Consider the following 19,022-nt stretch of genomic DNA (forward strand, 5'->3'; position numbering starts at 1 on the left):
GTCCACCCAGTTTAACTGTACTATTATCACTGTCAAAGGCATGCCAATACTATGAAAAAAATGACCTACTTTAGTGTTCATGCTTATTGGGGGTCATAAAGAGTGTATTTCTGTTTTTATTCATTTTATTTGTTTTATTTAGATTTGATTAATTTGAAAACTTATGAAATCAAAAGAAACTAGTGTTGTTTGGGCCATAGCTAAAGTGTGTTTCCCATTTTGATTTAATATTGTCATTCACATTTTATAAATGAATATATTTGTTCACTAAAAAAAATATATTTTTTAAATGAATACAGTATTATAATAAAGATTGATAATGTTCAAGTTATTTTTTTTAAAATACCAAAACTAGTCACTGTTAATAAACCTTCAAAATAGGGAAAAATCAAGCTAATTTTTCAGGTCACATGCAACTCATGTGTTGAGTGTGAAACATGCATTTCAGGCGATTCTGACGCCACTATTGTCATATTGTGAAAATAGGAATTAAGTAAATAGTTGCATGCAGTCTTGCAGCAGGTTTAAAGTGCATAACTCTTCAAACGCCCAATCACTGTTTCATGCTGGCTTGCTGATTTTATTTGGCTACCCACAAAGCCGACCCATAAATTCTAACTTAACCCTATCATGCCTAAATTGTGACTTTTTTTTTTTTTTTAAATTCTTGAACATCATCATCATTTAACTCATTGGCTACCATTGACAGTGCTCGAGGTCTAATTAATTTTGACTGGGTGGGGCGAATGAACAAATATTCATGATGAACACTGAAAGATGAGCATTCACATATGGGGCACCATTTGTAAAGCGGCACATGCTAAAGATTACGGCAACATTTTAAAAAAATGAACATTTTATTGCCACTCTTTTCTGCACATTTAAAACAATATTTTGCAATTTAAATATTTAGTTCTAAATACTAAGTGTTACTCTTAAATGTTTAAAGTGCCGATAACAGCAAAAAGCATGTTTATTTCATATTTAACGCAGTATTTTATCCACCTGAATGAAATTGACCGCTTGGATGTGTGTGGAAGTGATCGATATATTTAATTTTTTTAATCCCGCGCCATGAAAATGAGCGACATCCTGCCAGAGTCTGAATTGAGGCTGAAGGCGAATGTGACGTCAGCGGACTAATCTTCTCTATATAGCCATTACTATAGTATGCTGAACAACTGCGGATTCAGCCGATTTTGCGGATTAATTCATATATTTATCGCATCACGCCAGCCCAATGTGCTGCTGGCTTCTGTTGCTGCTCCAGGAGGCGTGTGAGCCTTTTTGAGTTTCAAAAAGATCCTGTTCACCGTAAAGAATGGGTAAAACAAATCCGTCAAGTGTGGGACCATTGGACGGATGAGGAAGTAAGTAAGCTTCAGTGGGTCAAATAAGTATTTAGTCAACCACCATTTGTGCAAGTTCTCCTACTTGAAAAGATTAGAGAGGCCTGTAATTGTCAACATGGGTAAACTTCAACCATGAGTCACAGAATGTGGAAAAAACAGAAAATCACATTTCCAAATTAGAATGGAAAATAAGTATTTGGTCACCTACAAACAAGCAAGATTTCTGGCGGTTAAAGAGGTCTAACTTCTTCTAAGGAGGTCTAACGAGGCTCCACTCGTTACCTGTATTAATGGCACCTGTTTTAACTCATTATCGGTATAAAAGACACCTGTCCACAACTCAGTCAGTCACACTCCAAACTCCACTATGGCCAAGACCAAAGAGCTGTGGAAGGACACCAGAGACAAAGTTGTAGACCTGCACCAGGCTGGGAAGACTGAATCTGCAATAGGTAAAACGCTTAGTGTAAAGAAATCAACTGTGGGAGCAATTATTAGAAAATGGAAGACATACAAGACCACTGATAATCTCCCTCGATCTGGGGCTCCATGCAAAATCTCACCCCGTGGTGTCAAAATGATGACAAGAACGGTGAGCAAAAAACCCAGAACCACACGGGGGGCCTAGTGATTGATCTACAGAGAGCTGGGACCACAGTAACACAGAGAGCTGGGACCACAGTAACACAATGCGCCGCCAGAAGTGTCCCTCTGCTAAAGAAGGTACACGTCCAGGCCCGTCTGCGGTTCGCTAGAGAGCATTTGGATGATCCAGAAGAGGACTGGGAGAATGTGTGTTATGGTCAGATGAAACCACAATAGAACTTTTTGGTAGAAACACAGGTTCTCGTGTTTGGAGGAGAAAGAATACTGAATTGCATCCGATGAACACCATACCCACTGTGAAGCATGGAGGTGGAAACATGATGCTTTGGGGCTGTTTTTCTGCAAAGGGACCAGGACGACCGATCTGTGTAAAAGGAAAGAATGAATGGGGCCATGTATCGAGAGATTTTGAGTGAAAATCTCCGTCCATCAGCAAGGGCATTGAAGATGAGACGTGGCTTGGTCATTCAGCATGACAATGATCCCAAACACACAGTCTGGGCAACGAAGGAGTGGCTTCGGAAGAAGCATTTCAAGGTCCTGGAGTGGCCTAGCCAGTCTTCAGATCTCAACCCCATAGAAAATCTGTGGAGGGAGTTGAAAGTCTGTGTTGCCCAACGACAGCCCCAAAACATTACTGCTCTAGAGGAGATCTGCATGGAGGAATGGGCCAAAATACCAGCAACAGTGTGTGAAAAGCTTGTGAAGAGTTAAAGAAAACGTTTGGCCTCCGTTATTGCCAACAAAGGGTACATAACAAAGTATTGAGATGAACCTTTGGTATTGACCAAATACTTATTTTCCACCATGATTTGCAAATAAATTCTTTAAAAATCAAACAATGTGATTTTCAGGTTTTTTTCTTTTCCACATTCTGTCTCTCATGGTTGAGGTTTACCCATTTTGACAATTACAGGCCTCTCTAATCTTTTCAAGTAGGAGAACGTGCACAATTGATGATTGACTAAATACTTATTCGCCGCTGTAGTTGACCCACTGTAGTTGCATGCAGTCTTGCAGCAGGTGTAAATTGCATAACACATCAAATGCCCAAGCACTGCTTCACATTTTTTTGCTGATTTTATTTGGCTACCCACCAAGCTGACCCATAAATTCTCAACCCTATCATGCCAAAGTTATGACTTTTTTTTTTTTTTTTTTAATTCTTCAACATCATTGTCATCATTTAACTCATTGGCAACCGTTTTGACTGGGAAGGCGAATAAACAAATATTCATGAAGAACACATGCTAAAGATTACGGCAACATTTCAAACAATGAAAATTTTTGAGTCACTCTTTTTTGCACATTCAAAACAATATTTTGGAATTTAAATTTTTATTTCTAAATAATAAGTGTTACCCGTAAGTGAGCAAATAGAAGATGAGTGCGATCAAGAAATCCAGCCTTATCCATACCGCTCTTTTCTGCAGTATGACTAATAGATTAATGGTAGATTTATAACTGTTTCCCCACACCTTAATATGTGAGAAATGGGAGCACCACTAGAGATGGCAATAGACGAATGAGTTAAGCTAATGACAACTTTCGAATGGCTGTCCACTGTAATGCCACCTGCCCTGAAAGGGTTAAGGAAAAGAAATACTTTTTATGGTTGATAATGAGAATAAATAAAAGAAAAATGAAAATAAAAATATATATAATATATATTAGTTGAATCGAAGTTCTCCCTACACATGAAGACGTCCGGAGGAGGTGGCGCCAAAACATTGTGACGTCACAAAGAGAATTAAGTGGCCTTTGATGTCACGTGAGATGCTAAACAGCATCCAAACGAGCACATGTGAATCGGTCAGATGCTGCAGCATTCGAGAGCACGCGATACATCGGAAGGCACGCAACTTACCTGGTAGAGACTTTTCTACAATGGAAGACCTCACATCTCAACTGACTGCATTCGTTGAATGGCTGGGAGGTAAGTTTGATTGAACTTGTTTTATCTGCCATAACGTTTTGCATCGTGCCAAATTATTGTGAACTGCACCGTGGAAATTAGCGTTTTGGTTGTCATACGTTGACGGAGAATATTGTACTTTTCAATAACTTAACGCTTGACGGCTAACATTTAGCAAACTTTTAACTGTCATTCAGACTTGCCGAGTCAAAAATAACACCTGGAATATGGCGTCATGTTAAACCGTTTGCACGCTTACAACATTATAATATTACAATATACATGTATATTTTCTTCTTTTTCGGCGCATGGGTGATCATTAACCCTAGCTTTTAGATCGATGCATCGCGGTTGTCCGCTTAAGTTCATATTAATGAACGTGAACGTCATTCATGTCTACACGTTGACTGTATAACTCACAACAAAATGCAGTTTTTTGCGAACAGGCAGCGACCTAATCAGGATTTTTGTGCCGCAAGCGTCCGTTAAAAAAAAATTAAAGAAAACCCTGCGAAATCATGAAAACATCACTCCTATTTTATGGAAAAGCGTTTTGTGGTTTTGCCTTCCACCAAAAACCATGCGAATGGGTGGGGAGTAAAATATTATTTTAAGTAAATAAATAATCATCTGACTTGTGCAAATGTATGTTTTCATGTACCCCACTTGATCGTACTTCATAGTTTTACAGTTGACAATCAGTGGTCAATCAAATCACTCAATGTGTCCATCACTGGTTGCTCATCCATGTTTGTTTTTCTTATTGTCTGCAGAGTACCCACCAGAGCTGACTGCTGGTTCATCAGAAGGCCGAGGCTCTGTAATGGGGAAGGCCACTTCTTATGATATGGAGTTAAAAAGAGAAAACGCTGGGAGTACGACAGCTAACTGGCTGCAGCTCTTGCGCAAAACAGACGGTAAACGCAAAGTTGTCATCGCCTCTCTAGCTTTCCACAAGACCTGGGCACAGGTAGGTAGACTGTTTTGGAAGTGGCTCCCCTCTGAAATGCTTAATGCATTCAAACTACTGTATATTCACGTGCTATTCACAATCATACTTTTTTTTCCCACTTACAGGTGTTTCGTCTGCTGGAAAGCCTGGAGGATGAGTATGAGTGGATGGAGGACTGCTGTGGCGCAACGGACAAACCTGGCTCCAGCGGTCAGATGGATCATGTGACTTACATGAGCAGTCAACACCTGAAGCAGAAGGAATTCTTCCTCAAGGTTGAAATCATACCATAATATATATAAGCAGAGTTCATACAATTTTACATGTCTAATCTTCCGTAATTGTTTTCTGTCCTTCAGGCCTGCGCATTAACCAAAGGAATCGCGGATATCTTCCTCCAGTATGTAGAGAGGAACAGTTCTACATTGGGACCGCTGAGTCATGACCAAGAACATCACGTAACAAGTCAGTTAGGGGTTAACGTTAACTTATCTATAGATAGCTCTAAAGAGCACTCAAAGTTGATGGGGTGGGTGAAACACCTGATATTAATAGTTTGATCTCCTATAAATATTTATTGGCATAACTAACAGATCACAAATGGAATGGACAAATAATGCTGTCATTGGCCAAAGTGAGGATTTACCGATTTTAAAGATTATTTAATAGACGTAAAAAAAAAAAAAAAATAGTTTGTATTTTTTCTCTCAGTTATCACTAAAGAGTGTAGCACTTTCAGTGTTGCCAACTCCCCAGTAAGGAAAGTAGCTATTGGATGCCCTAAAAATAGGTAGAAGTCACTAGATTATGTCATCACCTAATTTGCATAACAGGTAATTTGCATATTATAGTAATGGATGCTGTTGGGGAGGCAAACAGCGCCAGAAGAGAAGCTAAACGTGAGTAAAAAAAGCCCCCTAAATATGTGTAGACCTAAAAATGAACCCTAACTTTTTTTTAACATTGCCAAACTAAATGGACCAGAAATACAATACAGTACAATTATAAAAATAAAAATGATAGTAACTTCTCACTAGATTTGTCGCTTGCTGCTTTTGACAAAAAAAGTTGCCAGATTTAGAAAGAAAGTCGCCAAACTGTCAACACTGAGCACTTTAAAACTTTAATAAATGACACTTTAAATATTTTTGAATAGAGAAACATTAAAATAACACTACGATAACTCTCTAACGTTAACACTCAGGTATACAGTATATTCGCTGAATTTTACAGTAATGATTTAAATGGAACATCTTGCATTTACAAAATTTTTCCCTAATGGGTGTGTGTTTTTGTCTTTTTACAGGCATCCTGAATGATCTCCGTGAGAGAGAGAACCGTGTTCTCTGTTTGTGGAATGTCAGGAAGCAAGACCTGGACCAGTGTCAGCGGTATGTGGCGTTTGAACGCAGTGCCATACAGGTGACAGAGTTAGAAATCATTAGTCTTTAACAGCCAGAATTGTGTGAACTGACCAAAAACATAACAAGTTTTTGTCTTTAGGTCCAGGAGAGAATTCGAGACCTGGGTGAGATTTACCTGTCCATGCACTGCTCCACTGGTTCGAGCATTTGCTTCAGGAAGAAGCTGCTGAAGGAGGAAGACGACTTTAAGATCATCAGCAAGGTAGGTTCCGCGTCACACCCTCATCCAAATGTTTTGATGCAAGCATTCAAAAATGCTCTTATTGGCTCCCCCACAGCAAATGGAAGAGTGCATGAAGCTGCTCGTCCGACTGGCAGACGGCTACTGTGCCAAAAGTCACAGGCATGCCGGCCAGATCAAAAAACGTCTTTTGGCAGTTGACCAGTGCTACCAGGATTTAAAACTACGAATGGAAAACCACCGCTGCAGCTTGGTGAGTAAGTCTAATTTGACAATGATACCGGCTATGAAGCTTTTTCAATGGTGTACAAGCTACACAAGGGGTGTCCAAACTATGATGTCTATCACCATCAACAGCAGTGAATAAGTTAAGAGCTACTAGCAAAAACATAATAGGGGATATTGCAACAAGTATTGACTGACTGAACTGTTAAAACTTCTAAGACTGCAAAAATCATACAGCATATTACAAACTCAAAACAATAAATTCCTCTCTGTCTCTCGTTTGTTAGAGTAAGAATGTCCAACTGGGCATGGTTACTGCTACATCGGACATGTTGCCAAGATCATGTCGTACACTCAAGCATGGTCAGAAACTCGAGTTGAAAGGAACAGGTAGATTACACGATACCACCTATAAAATCTTTGGAAAAAACAAATAATGTCATAACAAACTGAGTTGACGGATGTTTTTGTCTTCTAGGTCCCACTTGGCAAAAGTGGCTCAGGAACTGCGTGTCGTGGCGAAGCCATAAATAGGTCAGTCATGAGTAAGGCGGCTGGCAACAAATACCACAATGGTTGTGATATAAGAGGATAAGAGTACGATGAGACACTGTTGGACCACTACGCCGTCACGGTTCGGTGAAGAGATCCACTCTCGGGAACCTGGGTTCCATGATGGACAATGGTACCTGTCCCAAAAGTCAACTTTTCATTTATTTTTGTACTTTTGGGCGAATGTGCTATTGTATATATTTTTGTATATAGTTATGTATTTCACTAAATAAATTTCCATTGGCATGTGTAACAGAATGTTTTTGGTCTTGTTTGAAAATATTGACCTTCAAAGATTTGCATGCACAGCAAGTCCACCCAGTTTAACTGTACTATTATCACTGTCAATGGCATGCCAATACTATGAAAAAAAAGACCAACTTTAGTGTTAGGGGTCATAAAGAGTGTATTTCTGTTTTTATTCATTTTAATTTAATTAATTTTGTTTTATTAAGATTTGATTAATTTGAAAACTGTCGTGTTGTTTGGGCCATAGCTAAAGTATGTTTCCCATTTTGATTTAATATTGTCATTCACATTTTATAAATGAATATATTTATTCTCTATAAAATATATTTTTTTAAAAATATGAATACAATATTATAATAAAGATTGATAATGTACAAGTAAGTTTTTTTTTAAATACCAAAATTAGTCACTGTTAATAAACCTTCAAAATGGGGAAAAATCAAGCTAATTTTTCAAGTCGCATGCAACTCATGAATTAAGTGTGAGACATGCATTTCAGGCCATTCTGACGCCACTATTGTCTTATTGTAAAAATAGGAATTAAGTAAATAGTTGCATGCAGTCTTGCAGCAGGTTCAAAGTGCATAACTCTTCAAACGCCCAATCACTGTTTCATGCTGGCTTGCTGATTTTATTTGGCTACCCACAAAGCCGACCCATAAATTCTCACTTAACCCTATCATGCCTAAATTGTGACTTTTTTTTTTTTTTTAATTCTTGAACATCATCATCATTTAACTCATTGGCTACCATTGACAGTGCTCGAGGTCTAATTAATTTTGTCTGGGTGGGGCGAATGAACAAATATTCATGATGAACACTGAAAGATGAGCATTCACATACGGGGCACCATTTGTAAAGCGGCACATGCTAAAGATAACGGCAGCATTTAAAAAAAATGAACATTTTATTGCCACTCTTTTTTGCACATTTAAAACAATATTTTGCAATTTAAATATTTATTTCTAAATAATAAGTGTTACTCTTAAATGTTTAAAGTGCCGATAACAGCAAAAAGCATGTTTATTTCATATTTCACGCAGTATTTTATGCACCTGAATGAAATGGACCGCTTGGATGTGTGTGGAAGTGATCGATATATTTAATTTTTTTAATCCCGCGCTATGAAAATGAGTGACATCCCGCCAGAGTCTGAATTGAGGCCAGGGCCGGCCCAGGCCATTTGGGGGCCCTAAGCAAAATAAAGCAAAGGGGCCCATATTTTTGGCCCACCATTTTGTCACAGTGTACTGTGAAACCCATACATGCAATCCAACCCATACGTCCATATTTTGTATATTAATCAGATTTTGTTCCGCTGCATACTTCAAACTTCTCACCCCAAATGATTGTCAGTACTTACAGTACATAGCGCCAAACCTTTTTCTAAAAGAGAGAAGAAAGAAGTTAAGGAAGAACATTTATTTTTTTTAAGCTTGTAATCAAGTATCAAAACTCACAAAAGTCAATAAAGCAAACTGTAGTAAACAAAATAGAATATAAATTAAACAATTGCCAGACTGGGGGCCCCCTAGTGGTCAGGGGCCCTAAGCAGCTGCATAGTCTGCTTATAGGCTGGGCTGGCCCTGATTGAGGCTGAAGGCGAATGTGACGTCAGCGGACTAATCTTCTCTATACAGCTATAACTATAGTATGCTGAACGACTGCAGATTCAGCCGATTTTGTGGATTAATTCGTTTATTTTTCGCATCACGCCAGCCCAATGTGCTGCTGGCTTCTGTTGCTGCTCCAGGAAGAGGCGTGTGAGCCTTTTTGAGTTTCAAAAAGATCCTGTTCACCGTGAAGAATGGGTAAAACAAATCCGACAAGTGTGGGACCATTGGACGGATGAGGAAGTAAGTAAGCTACAGTGGGTCAAATAAGTATTTAGTCAACCACCAATTGTGCAAGTTCTCCTACTTGAAAAGATAGAGAGGCCTGTAATTATCAACATGGGAAAACCTCAACCATGAGAGACAGAATGCGGAAAAAAAAAACAGAAAATCACATTGTTTGATTTTTAAAGAATTCATTTCCAAATTAGAGTGGAAAATAAGTATTTGGTCCCCTACAAACAAGCAAGATTTCTGGCTGTTAAAGAGGTCTAACTTCTTCTAAGGAGGTCTAACGAGGCTCCACTCGTTACCTGTATTAATGGCACCTGTTTTAACTCATTATCGGTATAAAAGACACCTGTCCACAACTCAGTCAGTCACACTCCAAACTCCACGATGGCCAAGACCAAAGAGCTGTCGATGGAAACCAGAGACAAAATTGTAGCCCTGCACCAGGCTGGGAAGACTGAATCTGCAATAGGTAAAATGCTTAGTGTAAAGAAATCACCTGTGGGAGCAATTATTAGAAAATGGAAGACATACAAGACCACTTACAATCTCCCTCGATCTGGGGCTCCATACAAGATCTCACCCCGTGGCGTCAAAATGATAACAAGAACGGTGAGCAAAAAACCCAGAACCACACGGGGGGACCTAGTGATTGACCTACAGAGAGCTGGGACCACAGTAACAAAGGCTACTATCAGTAACACAATGCGCCGCCAGGGACTCAAATCCTGCACTGCCAGACGTGTCCCCCTGCTAAAGAAGGTACACGTCCAGGCCCGTCTGCGGTTCACTAGAGAGCATTTGGATGATCCAGAAGAGGACTGGGAGAATGTGTTATGGTCAGATGAAACCCCAATAGAACTTTTTGGTAGAAACACAGGTTCTCGTGTTTGGAGGAGAAAGAATACTGAATTGCATCCGAAGAACACCATACCCACTGTGAAGCATGGGGGTGGAAACATGATGTTTTGGGGCTGTTTTTCTGCAAAGGGACCAGGACGACTGATCTGTATAAAGGAAAGAATGAATGGGGCCATGTATTGAGAGATTTTGAGTGAAAATCTCCTTCCATCAGCAAGGGCATTGAAGATGAGACGTGGCTTGGTCTTTCGGCATGACAATGATCCCAAACACACAGTCTGGGCAACGAAGGAGTGGCTTCGGAAGAAGCATTTAAAGGTCCTGGAGTGGCCTAGCCAGTCTCCAGATCTCAACCCCATTGAAAATCTGTGGAGGGAGTTGAAAGTCCGTGTTGCCCAACGACAGCCCCAAAACATTACTGCTCTAGAGGAGATCTGCATGGAGGAATGGGCCAAAATACCAGAAACAGTGTGTGAAAAGCTTGTGAAGAGTTAAAGAAAATGTTTGGCCTCCGTTATTGCAAACAAAGGATACATAACAAAGTATTGAGATGAACTTTTGGTATTTACCAAATACTTATTTTCCACCATGATTTGCAAATAAATTCTTTAAAAATCAAACAATGTGATTTTCTATTTTTTTTCTTTTCCACATTCTGTCTCTCATGGTTGAGGTTTACCCATGTTGACAATTACAGGCCTCTCTAATATTTTCAAGTGGGAGAACTTGCACAATGAGTGGTTGACTAAATACTTATTTGCCTCATTGTACATGTTTTACATTATGTTAAATACTGGGAACATGGCACACATTTTAATAAGGAGGTGGCTTGCGTTTTGTGGGCGACAATGATCCCTGTCCACCGAAAAGGCGGGAGTGACCGCCTCCTCGGCCGACGACAGGGGGCTTGTCAAACATGAGCGCCCATGCTCGGGCAGCCACGCACTCTCGTCTGCGGTTCTCGATTGTGTAGAGACTTCCACCCCTTTTGGCCTTCTTTGTGTGCCCGCCGAGAGAGCTCTATCCTTGGCTTGAGGTCGGGCAGCCACGCGCTCCGACATAGGCCGGTTTGTTCCAAAGGGAATGTGCCATTTTCAGCATTCACTCCCCAACTGCCAGGGCCGCAGCAGGGGAACGACGAGCCGGGGGCTGGCCGATCGTTGAAAGCTGTCATCCCTGCCGCCGTGTGTGACGTGAGTCGGGGTAGTTTTGTGTGATTTTTCGTTTTCAAAAGGCGAAAAAGAGACTTCGAAGAGTCGCTAAGTTCGGATTAGCATGTAGCCTAGCTCTTACGCGTCCCTTTTTTGTTTACACTCGTTTCTCCGTCTCCAAGTCGCCGGGAGGGAAATGACAAGAGCTGCACTAACTCCAGCGGCATAAAACATCGTTCGGGAGGTTTAAGAAGTCAGCAGTTTTGACCATTATGCGGCAATTCAGCCCTATCATACTGAATAAATGCATTTTTAATATTTCATATTCCATTTAGCACAAGACTGTTATTTGTCGTGATCATTCGATTCATTTACCAATCGGGGAAAAATACTTAGAGCCAAAGAATATCCTGTAAAATATTGGAGTTGAGAGAACAAACAATGATGACATTTTACAGTATGCTGTAGTCATCAGCTTCATGATTGTTGTCGTTCTGAATCTTCCCCCTCCTCCAAATACGACTCAAACATACATTGCTGCATGACACAGGCTTCCTCTGGATCAACAATATCACTTGAAAGATCCATACTTGAACCAGAATCACTGAAAAACGCTTCCTCCTCCATTGGGCAGGATTCTGAAATCACTACTCCGCCGGCGTCATCACCCAGATGGAGGCGCCAGAGGGCGATAATGACAGGCGGGGCTAAACGGCAGATTAAAAGACTCATTTCTCGTCATCTGGTCTTTGCCAAATTGTTGTTTATAGTTGAATCATCTCAAAATATGATTTTCCTTCCAATAATAATGCTATTTGAGATTTTTTTTGTCTGAGCTAGACACCCCTGCACTAGACTACCTCAAGACTCAAACAAAATGACTCTAATGAAAAACTGATGGGGTTTTTCAAAATAAAAGTACTTTGAAAATTGTTCACACTTCTCTGCTACTCTCATTTAGCCTCACTGAAAAACATATTTGGCAGAAACTCTGGGCTATTCATGAACCATTCCACTTCTGAGATACACAAAACTAATAAGACTCGAACCAAAGTACTGTCATGAAAATGTGGCAAATGCGATTGAAAAAAAAAAAAAAAAAAAACGTATTTAAAAATAAAACTACTTAAAATTTCTCATATTTGCTGTCATTTTCCCTGATTCATATCCAAGAACATTTTACTTCTGAAATACACAAGACTAAAACAAATCAGATCTAAATTAGATTTTATTTTTATAACCATATCAGCTGTGATATGTACACACGCTTAAACACTATATTATAGGTGTGGGTATTATGATACATGATTTTAACCCCTCCCTCTCGCCCCCTGGAGGCCCGGGCCCGTGTTCGACCGCTCCCTAAGGTCTGCCCCTGGTCCATTAATGTCTATCTGACGGCCAGAAAAACAGATTTCAGTCTTTTTCTCTTCCTTGTTTCGTTTCCAGAAAAAAAACCTTGCCTTTCCGCATGCTAAATAAATCACTTACTTGCAGGCATCATTGAAAATCAGGCCCTAAAAATTGTTTAATTTTCTGTTGACGGACTGTCCATCACAACTTGTCCTTGGTCAAAGCGCCCTCTAGCGTAGATACCGATACGTGCAGTTTTCTGGTATGGAAAGGAATCCGAAATACCTCTTGCAAGTACTTCGAAGACCACGTAGTATGATTACTGTGTAGCTGATAGCCTAATACTGTATAAAGTTGGAACTGTTATTAAGGGATCAATGAAAAGTATTGGGTTTGACATTCATAAATACGGGGGTGGGGGGGGGGCGGGGGGGTATGAGCCTATTTGAGAGGAAGGGGGCGTGGCCACCGATGTTGTGGTTGACAACTTCCTGCTTTGCGGCGTGAAAGTGTTCAACGGCAGCTTTCGATCATGAAGAGAGGATAAACACGGCTTTTCGCAAGTAAACAGGTAGCGTAAATACATTTTGTGCTTATTTGTTTACAAACTGTGCAAGTCGAGTGTTGACGGCGAGATGTTGAAACATGACCTGAAGTCAGTTTTTTCAGCCCGATTCATCTCACAAGACTCGAGCATGTGATATTGATTAGAGGAATGGAGCGTACTTTCCCGTTGTCTGCTTTTGGTCGACTAACTAGTGCACATTTACGACAAAATGGCAATTAAACATTGATTTACATGGTGTAACTCCATAATATCGTAATGAAGTTGCGACATTGTGCCAGAATTAATGACTAAATTAATTCTTATAACATTTTGTATACATTCTATTGAGTAATTTAAGTTTTAAGAACTGCATTGTGATTTATCTATGTTCTTAGAGGGTACTAGGTCATCTGCTGATGACAAGTTCAACACAGACATCAAAGGTATATAAACATTTCCACGCCTACTTGCTTAATTGAATCAAGTCTCATAAGTGGATGAAGCATGGTGCACGTATACAACTGCCATCCATATGCCTCACAGCAGATAGTACAGGTAAATTGAGCACACCTTTGTATGTCAAGACAACCAGTCTAAATGCTAGTCATCTACTAACTTTAATAACCAATATCCCTTTGGCCCAGGTGGAACAGGAGCCCGGGTTGGTCTGCTGTGGAGGTGGTGCCTTGTTTGTGGTCACCATTGGAGGATGCAAGGTTATATACATTCATCATCATTATTGTGATAGAATTAAGATAACTGGCACAGTCTGGTGGGAGAAGTCTACATAGATGATGTGACGATACGATTAATCTTCTCATTCATTTAGCCATCCATTCAAACGTCCGTTATCCTCATAAGGGTCACGGGGTGACTAAAGCCTATCCCAGCTATGTTCCTTTTATACTGTGAGCCATGTACAGTATGACTTTGCACTATGAACGGCTGCACACACAAAGTCAAAATTATCCCAAAAATGTGAATTAGGCTTTGTCTGTAGCTTTAGAGTTCGTGATCAACCTAACGTGCATGTTTTTGGGACACGGGAGGAAACCACAATACAGAGAAAACCTATGCAGGCACAAGGAGAACATGTAAACCTCACATAGAATAGAGAGCCCTTATTGTGATTGTACAAAGTACGAGATTTAAAGCTTAGCCATAAGGTGCACCTCATGGAACAAAAGTACGATTAGGCTAATAAAAACAAAAAACACAAGTTACAGTGTTCAAAGATTGGGAATAAAGTGAAAAAGTGACTAGAAACAATTGTTTATGTAGTGGTAATATAACAGTGTGTATGTGACAATTTACAGTAATCTGACTAGGAGGCAGATGGCTGATGAATTGATGTGATAGTCCAAATGATAGTTTGGGCATTGATATTGATGTCACAGTGCAAAAATGCTATGCAGTGATCCTTCGTTTTTCGCGGATAATGGGGACCAGAACCTGCCGCGATAAGTGAAAAACCGCGAAGTAGTGGCCCCGCCCCCCAATTTTTTTTGTTCTTGTTTATGTTCGATGTATTTGTTAGGATTTAGCATTGGAAAGAAAAACATATGACATGTTTTTTCACTTTTTCCCAAAGTTTAGTTAAAAAACAAGCTCATGTATGTATATATATATATATATATATATATATATGGCAGAAAAAGACTGGAAAAAGCTGCTCTTGCACTCCTCTTTAAAAGAAACTGCTGTGTTTTAAGCCAAAATAACTGTTGTTTGATAGAACAATATGTCTATATGCTGCCATAGCAGATTCATGGCGCATTAAGCCCCCAAACTATTTTTAATCTGTCAGTTTTACCCTGGAAACCCCCGTTTACAGACGTCGCGCAACCGCTTTTGATTCAACCCCATTAAAAGAAGCTTAGCAATTATATTTATTCTTCGAAATGTCTGTCATTTTTAGCTTAGAATCATTAATTTATGTCTAATATTTAGTTATTAAAAAAAAACATTAAAAAATTATTCACTCGCATATTTTAAACTTTTAAACAAATTACGTCCCAATGAAACAAATGGTTTCCGTAAAAAGATCACGGATATCTACCTCATTACTGTCGCTTAATTGTATTTTTTTGTTAACGTCGCATTTTCCCGAATATTTTAGATAAGTAATCGATCCAAACAAAGAAAAATTGAGGAAAAAAAAATCGTTTAAAAAGGGTAAATACATGAAAAAGAAAAGAAAATCTCGACCACTCCTCGATGTCTGCAACTTCTGCATCGCGACCCTTGTTATTTGGCCATGTTTCGCCCATAAAATCCCCCAAAAGCTGGCTGTGGCCATTCACAGCTGTGTCTTCACACTTGGTGATACATGCTACATGGGGTTTTTGAATGGAAAAGAGCACTTACGAATCGATAATATCTTGTTAAAATCGTGGCGTTTTTAATTATGCTCTCTCATGCTCTCACCTCCCGTTAGGGTTTTGCTGTTAAATTTCTTTTTTTTATTAAAAGCTCTCCTCTTCAAAATGTTTCTTACCCCAGAAAATTGAGATTTTAAGCTTTCCAATGATGTATCACAAGTGCACATCGTACAATTTTGAAATTTGGCCAAATTGGGGGTCTCAGAGCGGAACTTCAAGTTACATGAGTGTTTTCCACCATATATATATTTATTAATAAATGCGTTTCAAGTACTTTAAATGTAATAATTATGATAAGTTTGAAACATTTTACTGTCCCACCGCATTATTTTTAAACAAGAATAAGGTAGCTTGTCTTTATTAAATGCTTCATTGAGTGAGTCCACTCAAATCCTGAGACAGATGTCTGAGAACATATCACTTAGATGCATGTAACAATGTTGTGGTATTACCAGTACAATGACTGTGACACTTCAATGCATAGAACGGCTGGGCCCAGGTCTGAATCCTTGATCTGCCAGTTGTGAGGTAGACATGCTAATCATTCATATCAATCATCATTCATCAATCATACCCATTATGGCATTTCTTCACAGCTCAATTAAAAAGTCATCATAGTAAGTGGCCACCTCCCACCAAGTGCCCCCAATTTACCCTAATTTTCATCATTGTTTAGTAGAGGCTTGAAGATTTTTAAAAATATTTTGAATGAATAATGATGTTAATTTTATTATTCTGATATGGACATGTTAAAATATAAGCAATTACAAATTATTAGGGAGAAGGAAATGAGAAATTCATTATTCCTCCCTCTGCAGCATATTTTCTTAAAAAGAATTTAGGTTTTTTTTTTCTGTCAATTTAACTCATGTAAATCGTATAATAATAATAATAATTTCATAATAAAAAAAACAATACTGTATTGAGATATTATGACATTTATAAGCCTGCACCGAGACAGAAAAACATAAGCCAAAAAATACAAAATGAATATTAATTACAATAAAGGGAACAAATTTATTTTATTGGACAACAACAATATGATCTATCTTCGTCAGCTTCACACTCGTGTCCGAGTATTAGTTTCAGTCGTTTGTCAGCCTATTTTCGTGGTGGGTGTTTATGTCTCATATGACTTGAGAGGCCTAGTCTATGGTGGAATAATCGCTGGCATTGTGTACAAGGGAGGGTCGGTGGAGGACGGGGTTGTTGTTGTCGCTCTTGTTTTCTCCTCTGTTTTGACTCTTTGTTTTCTGTTCGTTTTTTTTCGAAAGCATCAATGCCTTGGTGAATAGTTCCCCTCCATGTTTAGCGGTCCATGTTAGTTTGCTCCCACGACGAGGGGTCGATGTCAGTGGGTACCAGGGTGCGCTTGAGCTGGTCTTTGTAGCGCATCTTTGGGGCGCCTCGTGGTCTAGTGCCATTTGCGAGCTCGCCGTACAACATTGTTTTGGGGAGTCGAGAAGAATCCATTCTCTGAACGTGGCCTGCGCAGCGGAGACGGTGGTAGATAATGGTGGCTTCAACACTGGTCACCGAGGCTCGTTTCAGGACATCTATGTTGGTGGTGTGGCTCTCCCACGGTATTTTTAAAATTTGTCTCAGCTTGTACTGCTGGAAGCGCTCTAGGCTTTTAATGTCACTGCTGTAGAGGGTCCACGTTTCACATGCATACAAGAGAGTAGACAGGACTATTGCCTTAAAGACCATGATTTTTGTAGCCACTGTTAGTGCATTATTGTTAAACACCCGATTACCGAGCTGCCCATTGGCAGTGTGGGCTGCCCTGATTCTATTTTCAACATCCTTTTTACATGTAGTAGTCAAAGTAAGGATGCTGCCTAGGTATGGAAATTGGTCCACTTCCTCTAGGAGATGTCCATTAATTGTGGTGTTTGTGTTTGGGAGTGCCCGGCCAGGTGCATTTTGAATCATTATTTTGGTCTTGTCAGTGTTAACTTGCATGCCAAAACCTTCGTATGCGGTATTGTATGCATTTGCTGTTAATTGAAGATCTTCTGCAGCCTGGCACGGGGTGTCATTGTCATCAGCATACTGCAATTCTCGTATTGTTGTGATCGTGGTTTTATTAGTTGCGCGCAGCCGGGCGAGATTGAAGGCTTCTCCATCCATGTGGAAACGCAAGTTGATTGTAGGTGCGTCTGGCGGTATCCCATTCATCATGGCTGCTGTGTACAGTGAAAAACAAGTTGGCGCTAGTACACGCCCCTGTTTGAGGCCACTGTTGATAGGGAATGGGCCTGAGAGAAAGTTTTGGTGGCATACTCTGCCAACCATTCCATCATGGAGGCCACGGACTAAGGTGACAAAGTCTGGTGGACAGCCATACCGTGCAAGTACTGCCCACATTGCAGGGCGGGGTATTAACAAATTTATTTTATTGGACAACAACAATATGATCTATCTTACATTATTATTAAATAGGCACACCTTCCAAGCGCATTGTAGCGCCCATTACTAGTGCCGAGCAATGCATTGTGATGGGTGGGTGGTGGGACAGTAAATATGTTGTTTGAAATTCAGGTGGAAGCATACAATCTGGATCAGGAAGGCTGCCCACTTATCTGCCGCTTTGCGACCATGGGCAATGTGAGGAGCATCCTGCACAGCAACATTGGTATGCAGTATTTTTTCTTCCTGTCTCCCCATCACAAGTATGAGCAAAAGGGCTAACTTGTGCCCCCCCCCCCACCCCACCCCCGCAAATCACATGTAGGAGACTATCTGGTCACAATTGAAGAAAAGAACAGCGCCACCTACCTGAGAGCCTACACCAACTGGCGTTACCAGGTGATTTAAAACAAATACAGGTAGTCTCAGGGTTGCGAACGAATTCTGTTCCTACGCTGGCGACGTAAACCAAATTTCATTGTAAATCGGAATTAACCCTTTAAGCACAGCTAAGTACCTCCTAAATTTCAAAATTACTATCCAAAAACAAGTATTACACGTCATATTAATAAAATAAAGTGAAAACAATGATAAAAAAATAAGCATAGCTCTTCTTAGAACTGACATTTATTAAATTGTCACCGTCAAACTATGAACACACAATTCAAAAATAAAATAGACAAAGACCGTAAAATAATGCTATAAAGTAAATAAATGGAGACATATTTGCTTACAAATTCAGACCTCACTAGCTGCACAATAATGCACAATTCAACAAGGAAAATGGCAGCTATTGGTGGCACCGGTCCAGCGGTGAAACCGAATGCTGCTCAATAAGCTCGCAGGCTAATAGCAAGCTTACAGAGGAGGGCATCACCGAGCCCGCACCGTTTACAGTTTCTCTGCCTTCTTAAAATGTTAACTGGTTTTTACCACTGCTTCCCATCGTGAAAGCAACCCTCAAAACTCACAGAAAGTAGCACTGGCGTGACGTCAAACAAGCCAGAGTTTAACAAA

At 39.9% G+C, this 19,022-nt stretch overlaps 1 protein-coding gene across 4 annotated transcripts in view; it reads left to right on the forward strand.

The window, feature by feature from the left end:
- Positions 1 to 13,120: 13,120 nt before the first annotated feature.
- The window catches only part of hps3 (HPS3 biogenesis of lysosomal organelles complex 2 subunit 1), a 42,419-nt gene continuing 36,517 nt past the window's right edge, over positions 13,121 to 19,022 (forward strand). For 3 of the 4 annotated variants that reach the window (XM_057841986.1, XM_057841987.1, XM_057841990.1), the window contains exons 1-5: positions 13,121 to 13,236; positions 13,608 to 13,767; positions 13,857 to 13,928; positions 18,138 to 18,231; positions 18,331 to 18,404. In XM_057841986.1, coding sequence (XP_057697969.1) covers positions 13,717 to 13,767; positions 13,857 to 13,928; positions 18,138 to 18,231; positions 18,331 to 18,404 — 291 coding nt within the window. In that variant the 5' untranslated portion in view covers positions 13,121 to 13,236; positions 13,608 to 13,716. The remainder of the gene's footprint in view (positions 13,237 to 13,607; positions 13,768 to 13,856; positions 13,929 to 18,137; positions 18,232 to 18,330; positions 18,405 to 19,022) is intronic. The other variant, XM_057841989.1, reaches the window with a different exon arrangement.

This window comes from Corythoichthys intestinalis, chromosome 7, assembly GCF_030265065.1.
Source record: "Corythoichthys intestinalis isolate RoL2023-P3 chromosome 7, ASM3026506v1, whole genome shotgun sequence".
NCBI lineage: Eukaryota > Metazoa > Chordata > Actinopteri > Syngnathiformes > Syngnathidae > Corythoichthys > Corythoichthys intestinalis.